At 43.9% G+C, this 13409-nt stretch overlaps 1 protein-coding gene across 5 annotated transcripts in view; it reads left to right on the top strand.

Annotated features, from left to right (window-relative positions):
* Fmn1 (formin 1) overlaps positions 1-13409 on the top strand; it is a 368593-nt gene that overhangs the window by 106401 nt on the left and 248783 nt on the right. For 3 of the 5 annotated variants that reach the window (XM_041678896.1, XM_041678900.1, XM_041678898.1), the window contains one exon: positions 8759-8876. The exons of 1 other annotated variant lie outside the window; for it this stretch is intronic. In XM_041678896.1, coding sequence (XP_041534830.1) covers positions 8759-8876 — 118 coding nt within the window. Of the gene's footprint in view, positions 1-5882; positions 7322-8758; positions 8877-13409 lie in introns of those variants that run through there. One more of the 5 variants, XM_041678899.1, reaches the window with a different exon arrangement.

Here is a 13409-nt window from a genome sequence, read left to right on the forward strand (position 1 = left end):
AACTAGATAATGATGAAAAGAAATGACAAGACAAATATTACAAGTTATCTCTTATATGCAGAATCTAGACTTCCTGGAAATGTGAAAGGTTTCTCTCTACCAATGTTAAATAAAGCAGAAGCATGGGGTGGGTGAGTCTCTTGGAGAGCGGGGTAGGGGAGACCATGGGTTGAAAGAGGCAAATCTGAACAAAGAACAGCGATGTGCATGTATGAAAATGTCCTAATGAGAACCATAATTATATATGCTAACCAAATAGCTAATATGATAATTAAGGATGGAAAGAAACAGATGCCTCGTTATAGCAGCCGAGAGCTGCCTGGAGTTGCTATTTGGGAAGGAGAAACAAGCCACACTAGGCAAGAGTAGTTTATTGGATTTCAGATTTTCTTGGTATCTTACCAGAAGCAGCTTTGGGATGCTTTCTCCACAGACTCTGCCTTCTGTCATAGTTGTCCCTGTAGCACAACGAACTTCCTCCTTGATTTGGAAAACCCCCAGATCCTTCAGAAGCTTGGTGCGCAAATCCTGCACCTTAATGACTGCCCCTCCGACCAGCCACAAGTGAAGTCACAGATTTTCTTTTTCCATTATAATTTATTTGTCATTAAGAGTGAGTTCCCTTTTCAGATAATCTTTGACACTGGCTCGAGGAACCCAGTCTTAGAAATATTTGCTAGTAAGAACTGCAGCACCAGCCTTGAAATGGCCAGCTTGATCTTACCCTTCACACTGTAGGTGAAGCAGCACCTTTGAGGTCTAACGGACTGACTTAAAGACAAAAAAGAGAAAGAAAAAAAAAGGAAAACGTATCAGAGCCATTATGGTGAGGCTGGGGAATCACAGACCTGTGACAATCCTTGCAGGGTTGCTCTCTGTGCTTCAGCGGACATTTGAGGGAGCAATGGAAAGACACTAAATCCACAGAGTGTCCTGCTCCCGAAATGGGTAGAGTTTGTTTGCAAATCCTCTTGGAGCAGAAGATATAATAAAGACTAGAGTGAACTTAGTGACCTTCTGCAGAGTCACCTGAGAAAACCCTTAAGCTAATCCCTCTCTGAAGGTGGAAGAGATGGAAAACACAACTCTCAAAACACTGGCCCTGAAACTCTCAAAGGAATCCCTCAAAAGAATTGACTTTGGAGTCCAGTGGAGTATAAATGAAACAGTGATTTGGGAGACCTTTAGTCCCTTCTTCCAAAAGCATGGATTCTGGGGACTTAGGAGGGAGCAACTCCCTGCCTGGACTGTCAGTTCATTCATCTTCCATAAAAATGTGTTTCCTATTGACAAAGACAAACCACAGTAAGTCTGGTAGATATGGGTTGAGATTACTAAGAAGGTCGTTTCCTTCCCATGAAAGCCTGAAAAACTCATGAAGTGCTATGGTTAGGCGTGGAGGGGGATGTCAAATACATACGGTTGTTGGTGTAATGCTCACAGCCACGTACTGTCATCCCATGGGTGACAAAGCTGCAGCACAAGGAGCCTATGTCACTTGCCCAGAAGCAGGCTTATAGGTGCAGAGCTTGGATGGAGCCTAGGAACCAGAACCATGCACCTAACTACACGCAGCCCTTGTTCATGGCAAGATCATGCACACCCTGCTCTCTTTTAGTTTCATGGCATGCCCAGTATCACCATTCTCCTTCCAAATCCTCTTATGTTGTTGTCCATATTTAACCCATTTTCAATGGCAGAGCCAGCCTTGGAAATATTTTACACTGTTGAACAGGAAAAGGCCTTTATCATTGGAATTTGTCCTTGCAAAGTGCCTGATTTTGTTTTTGTTTTGTTTGTTGGTTGTTTTTTCAAGACAGCATTTCCCCTGGCTGTCCTTGAACTTACTCTGTAAGCCAGGTGAGCCTTGAACTCAGAAATCCAGTTAAAGGCATCTACCACCACAGCCTGGTTATATAGTCTGATTTTTTTTCTATTCAACTGATTAGCAGAAATAGTTGATGGCTGTTATTGGGGCTGGTATTATTAGGAGAAGCCTAAGGTTGCCTCAGGCTTGATTTACATTAGTGTGGACTCTGAAGTTTAGCTAGCATTACTCTGAACTAAGTAGAAATAACGTGTTAGAAGACATGGGCAGCGTGCTGCAGAGCGACCAGGAGATGGGGGCTCTCAGAGTCAGCTGTAGCCGCTGTTTAACTCCTCTGGACTTCAGATTTCTTCATCTTTAAAACGAGGTCAAGATGTCTGACTTGTAACGCAAGGTCCACTTTAGCCTCAGCTACACATGTCCTTCCCCAATCCTATGATCCTTTTAATGAAACGTCACAATTGTAGATGTCATGATTTCATTCGCTCTCCCAATGTTATATCAGGTTTCATTTGGTGAACTGAAAGATACTCCCTGGACTCAGTACAGGCCACCTTCACCCATTATTTTCTCTTCATTCACAGTGATACAGGAGAGAGATAGCTCTCTGTCCATTGTAAGGAAAAGGGACCCAGGACAGACAGTGCAAGTTGCTCACATAAGTAGTAGAACGGAGGTTGGAATTAAAAGGAAGATTAAATGTTAAGATGAGAAAGTCGGACAGAACAGAAAAAGCAGGGGACAGAGCTCTGAGCCACCGACAGCAGGCCACCAGTCCCTCTCTGAAGCTCCTGAGGAAATGACCACAAAGTAGTACTGTCCTTCTGTTAATATTCTTACTTTCTAACGTAGCTGATTGTTGACAGACTAACGGTAGCAGGAGACCACCCCAGACTACTCTATAAGCTGAAAATGAGGTAACCAAGAAAGACTGCAGCTACATCTTAGTGACTGGGAGGGAGTTAGCTCTTTGCTATGGTAAAGCTACAAGTTGCCCTTGTAAATAAGAGCACAAAGAAAGTCTAGTGTAGCTGACAGCTACGAGGCATTTGCAAAGTCGGAAGGCAGCAATGTGGGTCAAGTGACTAACAGCTAGAAACAGTCAGTGTCAAAGTCGGAGTCAGGGCTGGACAGAGGGAGGCGTCGTCTACCCTGACTGTGAAGACAGTCCATCAGCAGTGTGTGATCATCTCCCAGGATGGGCCGTGGGTACAGGCATGATGAGTCTAGGCCCACCATTGGCTTAGCCCTTGAAGACCCAGAAAATTAACTAATCTCAGTAGAGATGATCCCATTCTCTATCTAGTTTCTGCCACAACCCTACAAATCTTCTAGACAAGGAAACTTCAATGGCATTTTCCTCTTGTAGAAACTCCTCTGCTGGAAGTTTCTCTCAGTTTGCCTTCATTTCTGACTTTTCTGTAATAATTTTCCTAAATGAATAATTTAAATTAATTTCAGATAATAATTTAATTATTTAAATTATATAATTGTTAAACATTTAAATAAATAACTATTTAAATAATTTGCCCTGAAGTTCCAGCAATGTAAAACCATAGTCATTTTCTGTCAGTAAGTTTTTGTGACGTCTGTCTCTGTGTCATCCCAAAGGAGAAAGTGTACCTCAGACCCTAAGAAGAGTCTGCCACCTTTGTAATTTAAGACTGGGCCATGTGTGGTGTCCCTACAAGAGCCAGCAGGAAGTCAACTTCTGAGGTGTTGAGGGTGGTTAAGAGTGAATTCTTTAGTCAAACTCTGGTTCCATTATCCATTGGCCCTAGAAACATGAGTTACTTCATCTTTCTGGGTTGGTTTTCTAGCAGGATAAACAGAATCAATTCCAAGCTAGAGTGGCTGTCTCTATCTAATGAGATAGTATTTGCAAAGCATTTAAAACAGTGCTTGGACACATAGTAAATGTTCCGTTCTAGATATTACTGTGTTCATTCACACCCACTACCCTATGAAACTCTACTCAATTAAGTTCTGTTCACTTTGATTTCTTAATCTAAAATAAGTTCAATAAAGCCTTACTACCTGGAGCGAAGGGGTGTCAATCCAATAATCCCCAGATCCGTTTTCTATAAAACTATGTTGGTGCCTGTGGATAATGAGGGGACACTGAAACCCTTTAAGTCTGCTCAGTACTATGGTGTAGAGGGACTAACGACCCCTTCCAGCTTGTATTTTTGCCCAAGTCTATGGAGGTGCCTGAAAACTTACTCTGGAAATCAGTCCTAAGATATATATGTATCTGAGCAAACGAAACATCCTCAAAGAGAAGGAAAACACCAGGTGTGCAAAACTCCACCTCTAGTCTGGCGTTCTCTGAAACTGGTGTGTGTAATGATCCCTTCTTTCCACGATCTCAAAGAAGGCAGATTTTTATCAATAGGCATTTTCTCTAGAGCGGAAGCTTATTCAGAATGACACCATCAGATCTCCCCTTGCCCCTTTATTTTGCCCCGATGTTCACTTGGATTCTGTTGTTTTGCTCTGCTGGAGACTGAGCCCAAAGCCTTGTGTGCGCTAGGCACACATCCCACTGACTGAGCTGAAGTCCCTGGCACCACACCTTTTCCATTTAGGTCATTTAGTCATCCCAAAATGTCAGTCAGGGTCACCCAGAAAGGCTCCGTTTCAATTATGGTTTGTTCTTTTTGTTCTTTCCTATAAGGTTTGTAGGAATACACACCCTCTTTGGTTATGTTTCCCTTTTTGCAATCATACAGTATTTTAAAAATGCATTATTGCAAACAGAATTTCTCCGACCTTTGGGTTTGACAGGAAGCCATTCCCAAGAGGTCACTAGGCAGCTAAGACTCCCTCACCCCATATCCTCAGGTCTCTGGGTCTGTAGTTTATAATCAGAATAGTGTTTTATCCAATCAGTGCTGGGTTTCTTTGCTTTTGCTTTTTTGCACAAAATGGGCAGTGGAAACCAAACTGATAGACGCTAGACCTTTGCAGAAATAAAGATCCTTGGGAATCTTGGCTGAATGACTCTGACCAAGAAGGGAGGTTGCATTCCAAAATCGTGCTATACCAGGTCCGTGTATTTGACTGCAACACCAAAGCGGAAAAGGAGTCCCTTCTGCCACCAGGATTTATAACTCACCGAGGAAGTCACTGCTGCTGAACAGAAAGAGACCTAAGGTTGGCTCTCAGCTCAGACAGTAATCACAGGCACACGGCTGGGGCTGTTTATTCTGCTGCCCTACAGTAGGTGGACTCGGGGCGTGGTGGGCGTGCTTGTTTAAGTACTTGTTTGCAGAACACCCAGGCTGGGCAGAGCTAAAACACCAGTAATCTGAAACCAGTCTAGTTGGTTTTCCTTCCCAGCAGTCAGAGAAAATCTGCATTCCAGATGAAACCTGCCAGCTAGCTGAAGGAAAGCATTTAAAAACAAAAGACATTCCAGGGGTAGTAAATTAACTACTTCTGAGAGTTCCGGGCACTTTGAGAGGATCTTTTTCTTTACTTTCTGACTTTGATTAGGGTTTTGCAGGAGGCTGTGGATGTGGGCGAAATGCTGGGTGTGGGGCCTGGCTGGGAAAGAGGACTCACTTCAGAAATCCTTTGGTCGTTTTCTGCTGATTCACTTTGGAATCTCTTGGGCTGCACCAGGGGGTGGGTCAGGGCTGTCAGGACCAGCTTGCCGGCTCAGCACTTTTAGGAACCTCAACTTGCTCACCAATGAGGAAGTTGAATGTGACCAGGAGACTCGTAGGCACGGGGCGGAGCTCCTCCTGAAGTCCTGGGCAGGGATTACGGGACAGGCTGACTTTGCCGCGACAAAAAAGCCTTTTGTCCCGGGGAGTAAATACGGAAGTCCAGAAGAGCAGCCTACCTGCCCATGTGTAGTAAGGTGTGCAGCCCTAGCTGCTTTGGGGCATAGAATTGCCCAGAGTTAACAAGTTGCTCTGGGCACGCCGGCCGGCATCGAACAGACCGGAAGCGAGGACTCTGTGACCTGAAAGAGACCAAGTGTGTTTTCTGAGCTGCTGAAAGCCTGGCTGTCTCCCCGGTGCTGTAGCTCTCTGTCCTGTAAGTCAAGAGCAGATGGAGCGGATAAACTGAGCGAGCAGAGCAGGTAACACAAGGTAGAACTTCTGTCAAGGCCACTGCGGGGACATGGAGGAGGCTGGTAACTCTCTCAATAGCAGAGATGAGCTGGAACCAAACAAATCCGAAGCCGGACTTGAGATGGCTCAGTCGATCCTGAGTAAATTCTCTATGAAATCCCTGTTTGGATTTACAAGTAAATTGGACTCCTTGGATCCCGAAGAGGAAGATGCTGTGCTGAAGGCATTTCGCAGTTTAGAGGTGGATCCCGCTCCTGAGAGAGACGATCCCAGCGAAGGCTCAGATCAGTCACAGGCAGAAGCTCCCGTTCCACCTGATCTTGAAAATGATGGGAACTCAGCAAGGGCGGAGACAGGATCCGAGGGAAGTCAGGGGAAAGTCAGATCGAGCACCTCTTCCCATGGTCATGAGCTGCATTCACCGGCCTCTGTGAGTGTGGATAGCGAGGATGTCCTTTGGGTCCGTGGGACCCTGGTTCACACCACAAGTGATTCTGACTCTGAAGATGGTGGCCAAGAGGCAGAAGAAGGAAGTGGCCTTGATACGCGGGAGTCCACCACTGTTGTTTTATCTGAACCATCTCAAGAGCCCCAAAAAAGCCTGGAAGATTCGGGAGAAAATGACCACACTGGGGAAACTGATAATGCAGAACTCCGCGGTGATTCTCAGAGAACTTTACCTGAGACGAGTAGCAAAGTGGACCCCGGAGGTGGTGATAGCCACAGACAGGGCCAGGCTGCGGAAGAAAGGTCCCAAACGCCACCCGCAGCAACAGACCAGACTGTTGTTGTTGCTGAGGGTACTGTTTGTAAAAGAGAGAGAGACACTCAGGGGGAGAAGTCGTTCCAGCTTCCAGCTTTCTTTAGTGGGCTCCGTGTGCTGAAGAAGGGGGCTACAGCGGAGGCCGGGGAGACCATTACGGAAATCAAACCCAAGGATGGGGACTTGGCTTTGCTCAAGTTGACCCAGCCTGTTCAAAAGTCTCTGGTGCAGGGAGGCCCACAGACAGTGAAGAGCCAGGGTAGAGCAACTGATCCGAAGGCCACGCCCACTCTCCTGGAGCAGCTCTCTCAGCTGCTCAACATTGACATGCCAAGGACTGAAGTGAAGGAAGCAGACCCCGAACTCCCTGGGGCAGACGAGATGGGCTATAGTACTGAGCAGGAGAGCCAGAAGAGTTCTGGAGATGCCCAAGTTCAGGATGGCCAGGTGAAGTCGAAGCCACCAGAGACTGCCCTGGAGGCCTTTAAGGCCTTATTCATCCGTCCCCCTAAAAAAGGGACCACCGCTGACACCTCCGAGCTGGAAGCTCTCAAGCGAAAGATGAGGAATGAGAAGGAATCACTGCGTGCTGTGTTCGAAAGGTCCAAGTCAAGGCCGGCAGACAGCCCCATTGACCCTAAAAGCGTACGTAGAATTGGGTTCTGCATTTTGACATAAAATATCATGCTGTAATTTTTTTTTTTGCATTCCAGGTTTTCTGTTAAGATGAACCCTAGTTGCCCGATCTTATTAGTATTTTAGGTAAACAGAAATTAATGTATTAAATTTGTCTTGCGAATGACAGCGAAATTGGACAGAAGCACATCTTTTTCTTCTGTTTTTTTCTTGAATGTAATTGTAGTCTGTGTGAGGATGTGTGGGAAGGAAGGGGAACTGTGCACCCTGAGTTTAAACATCAGGGCTCATTGCGCTTATAAAACATTAGCAACATGGGGAAGTAATGGGATGTGCGATGTGTAAGTGCGGCCCAACTTATAGAGATTTCCTCACTGTTCAATTACACTCCCGCGAACACAAGGCTGCCTTTGAAAGTGTGCCATTTAGCAAAATATGTGTTGTGTTCCTTATGTGGTTTCCTGGCTGAGTTCCGAATTTAGGATGAGATCTGGATTTTAATCCCCTGCTCTGCCACGTATGGCGAGGTGACCTTGATAATTTCTGAGCCTGTCTCCCCATATATAAAAACAGGAACCTAGCCCTAACACTTATGGAAAGAATAAATGGAATCAGAGCACAAGAGAATCTAGCTAGTAAAAGATGGAATTATTCAAAGAAAGTTAATCTATAATGGTCAGGAAGTGTTTGGCGTTGAAAATTAATGGGAACAATGGATAGAATTTCTTGTTAAACATCAATTCAGTATAGGATTATCATGTCTGCTTGTATATTTAATTAAGCTATTAAAAATTAAAGTCTCTGGAAGATTATCATAGCTTGTAGTTAAATCTAAATGAACCATAGCATTTTAGTTGCGAAATTTAACTCCATTAAAACAACAACAACAAAAAACTTGAACATGGAGTCAGTCTCTTTTATTTTGTAATAGGAAAGAATAAAAATTAGTGTGGAATACTTAGAGAAGTGTATATTCAATTATTACTAATGTTCATGGAAAATACAAACTTAACTCCTTATTGTAAATAGTGTAGAGTTGTTTGGAGTACATTTGCAAATATTCCTATAAATGTGCCAGATGATAACGCATTTGTTTTTGTTTCTGCAGTTAAAAAATTAGTCGTGCCTTTTAAAAAGGTGAATAACAAAAATAATACATAAAGGGTTGCATATTAGGTAGCTCTGAGGGTTTTTTTGTTTGTTTGATTGATTGTTTTGTTTGTTTGTTTGTTTGTTTTGTTTGCTTTAGTTTTTACCCTTACCGTTTCTTTACCCTTCTGGAAAAAGATTCATACTGTATTAAGATGGCTTAATTACAAGTAATAGGAGCAACGTACAACTGGCCATTAAACCTATATTAGAATTAATGTTAGGATGTGTGTTTTCAAGAATCAGTTGGCTCTGGTCACATTTCACTTAAAATTATTCTTTACCTGTTTTGCACAGCCTGACCAGAGCCCCACAGAGCAGGACGACAGGACTCCTGGCAGACTCCAAGCTGTCTGGCCACCCCCAAAGACAAAAGACACAGAAGAAAAAGTGGGACTGAAGTACACTGAAGCAGGTAATGTGGGAGGAACCTGGCACCCAGGAATGAACCCCTTCCCGCAATGGCTTTTTCGTGCAAATTCAGAGAACTCTCAGAATCAGGGTTTGGTTTCATCATACATTATAATGAAGAAGGCTTCTTCTGTGTTTGCTCCTGATATTAAAGCATTACCACTCTGCACATTTACTGAGAGTGAACCTCTTAGGGATGAAAGGTTCAGTGCAATGAATGAAAGGGGGCACACATGTCAAGTAGGAGAGACTTTGGGGAACGATATGGAGCAGGTAGATTACAAATTCTTCTGGAAACAGGTGCTCGACGCACATATAATGTTTGTGTGAGCTGGCAGCATCCGTAGAAGAGGCGAGTACGAGTCCCCAGGACTGTAATCTGATGTTCTGTTTGTCTCTGAGTAATGCTTCCCAGATAAAGGAACCTTGTGTGGACTGAACATACAGATGCCATATCAGTTACTCGCTCACTTTTGTTAGACAAAGCTTCATTTAATGCACGTCCAATTTTAAGGCAATCTAACTCTCTGGAAAACGTCCCAGGAACTTAACTTCGCTCTTTTTAAATGGAATAGGACTCTAGATATTTTACTCTTTAAGTAAAAGGTTCGCATGAAAATTTTTTAAAAAATCACGTAGAACTAGACAGGGATATATTTGAATTGTATGTGTGTGTGGTAGGGGTCGGGGGTTGACTTTTATTGAAATCTCTTTCTTTCTGATATTTGGAGACTTATCTTTCATACCTGTTTGGACTGTCACTCCGAAATTTGCTTTGATTTTATTTAAATTAGAGGCTTACCTAGAAATTGGCAGGTGCTGGAAGAGGCTTTCTGAGAAACCAATCACCTCCGGTCTTTGCTGAGTTTCTGCTTAACTAAAGTCACGTGATGGAAGCAAGTGGAGAGCCCAAGTTTGTGCTGCACCTCGTCGGGCTTTTGCACAAACGCCGCTGTTTTCCATATCAACTCTGGTCAATAGCTTGGGAGATGTTCCTCTGTAGAAAAGAATCATTTACAATCTTTTTTCTGTTCTGTGAGCCCAAGGACTTTGCATTTTCCATCTTCTTTCTTCCCCATGGGACAGGGGAGTCTTCATTGCTAAATCACATGACTTCCTTCACATTTGTATCTGTTTCCATTTCACTCACATGTTAGCAGTTATTGTACTGAATCTTCAGAAGGTGAAAGCAAGCCCTTCCTTTGTATTCTTTTGTTTGTGGCTATTATTATTATTATTATTTATTATTGCTGTTGGTAGGCATGCATATCAAGTTCAGTCTACATAATTAGAGAGAAATACTTCTTTTTGGAAGTTTACTTGGTTCAGAAGGCTGTTTTGTTTTGTAGTATCAAGTGTCAGCAGTTGAGAATACACACATTGACAAAGCAGTCTGGAGGTGGTCTTTAGCCTCCACATACCCAATCACAAACTTGTGGTTTTTCTGGGACAGTAGCTACTTTATAGCATGTTATTTTTCTGTACTGCTTTTCTTTCTTTTTTAATTTATTTTTTATTGAAAAAAAATTTCCACCTCCTCCCAGCCTCCCATTTTCCTCCCCCTCCTCCCACTCCTCTCTCCCTCCCCCCACTACTTTCCCCCTCCCTCTCCAGTCCGAAGAACAGTCAGGGTTCCCTGCCCTGTGGAAAGTCCAAGGTCCTCCCCCCTCCATCCAGGTCTAGGAAGGTGAGCATCCAAACTGGCTAGGCTCCCACAAAGCCAGAACATGAAATAGGATCAAAGCCCAGTGCCATTGTCCTTGGCTTCTCATTAGCCCTCATTGTCTGCCATGTTCAGAGAGTCCGGTTTTATCCCATGCTTTTTCAGTCACAGTCCAGCTGACCTTGGTGAGCTCCCAATAGATCAGCCCCACTGTCTCAGTGGGTGGGTGCACCCCTTACGGTCCTGACTTCCTTGCTCATGTTCTCCCTCCTTCTGCTCCTCATTGGGACCTTGGGAGCTCGTTCCGGTGCTCCAATGTGGGACTCTGTCTCTATCTCCATCCAACACCAGATGAAGGTTCTATGGTGATATGCAAGATATTCATCAGTATGGCTATAGGATAGGGCCATTTCAGGTTCCCTATCCTCAGCTGCCCAAGGAACTAACTGGGGACATTGCCCTGGGCACCTGGGAGCCCCTCTAGGATCAAGTCTTTTACCAACCCTAAGATGGCTCCCTTAATTAAGACATTTGCTTTGCAAAAAATTGGGATCTTGGGGGTGGGGTGGGATGGGGGTAAGGGGAGATGGAGAGAGAAAAGTGAGAAGGGGAGGATGGGGGGAACTTGGGGAAACGGGATGATTGGGATAAAGGAAGGGTGGATAGGGGAGCAGGGAAGCACATGTACTGCTTTTCTTATGGGATGAAAAATACTTTACCTTAGTGAAAACATATACGGCCATTTCAGTTTTCCCACATACACCCAAGTTGTAATGCTATCTATGATCACAATATTGACCCACCCACCAAGTTATTTGCTTATCATGGTCCAGACAGTGATTAAATGACCTAAAATTTGCCTTAACTATTAACAAAACAAAACAGAGAATACAATGAGTCCTAATTCCTGAGTTAGAGATTTTAGTCTTGATCTAATTAGTATGTCATTGGCAGCCTTCCTAGCCATGATGAACATTTGCTGAGGAGAGAAGGAAATAAATGTCATAAGTGCTTCTTGAATCCAGTCTAGTCTAACTGTGATGCTCCTTAGTCTTTGTTTTCTGTTATTCCCCTGTCTTCCACTTCTAGAGGCTCACAGGAGCATCCATCCCAGTTAACCTTGGCAGTGGTTCCTAGTCTTTCTGACCTGTGTTCTCAGAGCCATTAAGACCTTAAATGACCTCGGGAGAAGAGGGCAGATGAAAGAGGTAATAATGATAGTTCTTTGGTTGAAGTAATGTGACAGCAGCAGGCTGGCTATGCACTCCCAGGAAGCCCTGTCAGTGGCAGTACTTTGGCACTACTCTGTTTTCGTGTTTGGCGCTTGACTGCCTGGGAACCTTCTGGTACTCATGTATTGTAGGAGATGTGGTTTCCATAGAAGAATAAGATAACCCACACATTTTGTACCTCATTGGTAATTTGAGAAAGTTAACACACACATGTGCGTGTACGTGTGCTCGTGTATGAACGCGTGCGCGCGCGTGTCCACACACACATACACACACACACACACACACACACACACACCATGCTTATCTTAAGCTCTGTTGTTGAATGAACTGAAATCTCAGAAGACTTTGGTGTGTAATCGAACCTATTTTGTGGACTCTCTATTGGTTTCCCTGCCCCTGGGAAAACAAACTGAAATACCCAGCCTCTGGGGAGTTTATAGACAGAGCTCTAATCGAAGGCAATTCAAGGTAGCTAAAGTCTTGAGCTTTTACATCTTGAGTGTATTTTATTCTCACCAGAATTAATTAGTCATTAACATAAAGAAACAAGAGAATAACCCTTCACTATTTCTATCACATGTACTGTTGGGATTCTGTACTGTTGAGAGAGATGGTCAGTCCATGTCAAATCTAGCTTTTCCATTATGAGTTCCTCCTGCTCCACTCTAGGATGGCTCCCTCAGCCACTTTATTGCTTTTTCCTAATCAGTATTCTTTTGAGAGGCTTAAGACATTACTTAATCCTATAAATTAATTTTTGTTCATGATAAGAAGGAAAGGAGCTAATATAGAAGGACCTGCAGTCTTAAATGATGGGTTCTAGGGTCTTACTAGTTTATATCAGTACTTCACAGTGATGCTCATGTCCACTGCCAACATCCTCCCTGCTGCCATTACTTAGCTCTCAGCATCCTTTGCGGCTCGGGACAGTGCAGTCACTTCTCTTGGCAGTAAATCTTTTGGGTTCTGCTGGAGCATCCACTGTTCTCAGGTGGCCTGTGCCCACATTTAGGGAATTGTTACTTCTAGTCTCTGAGCCCTAGGAACCCTGGCCATGTGCCATTTGAGAACTTTCACTTAGTGGACTTTCACAGGGGCTGAAGTTGGCCCCTACAGAGGGATTGAGTTGAAAACTCAGTGTTAGTTCATGCTGTGCCTCAAGTGCTTTGCTCCTCCCAGTCACCTCCACCATGCTTATGCTGGGCCTTCCTATGTTGTTCTTTTTAATGAGATCCTGTCTTATGTTCTGAAGGTCGCATAGTAACTTTGAACAGAGTACCTCAACCCCAGTTTTCTTGGCTTGGCCTGAGATAGTCTAGGCAACAAGCTCCATATTCCTCTTGGAATCGCTGTTCTTTCTCTCAGTACGATTCTGTGCTCTGGATGGTCTTATGTTGTTGTTAAGTGGGTTCCTCTCTCTATTCATTTCATGGTTGCCCAGACCCAAGTAATCATACAGAAACTATACTAATTACAGTACTATTTGGCTGATGGCTCAGGCATATTTCTAGCTCTTATGCCTTATGTTAACCAATTTCTATTAATCTATGTATCACCACAAGGCTGTGGCATTACCTCATTTTCTACATGCCTTGCTTCTTTGTTGGTTCACTGGCATCTTTCTCCTTCGGCAGCTCCA

This window comes from Microtus oregoni, unplaced genomic scaffold, assembly GCF_018167655.1.
Source record: "Microtus oregoni isolate MIOR12 unplaced genomic scaffold, Mior012 000031F_ref0000149, whole genome shotgun sequence".
NCBI lineage: Eukaryota > Metazoa > Chordata > Mammalia > Rodentia > Cricetidae > Microtus > Microtus oregoni.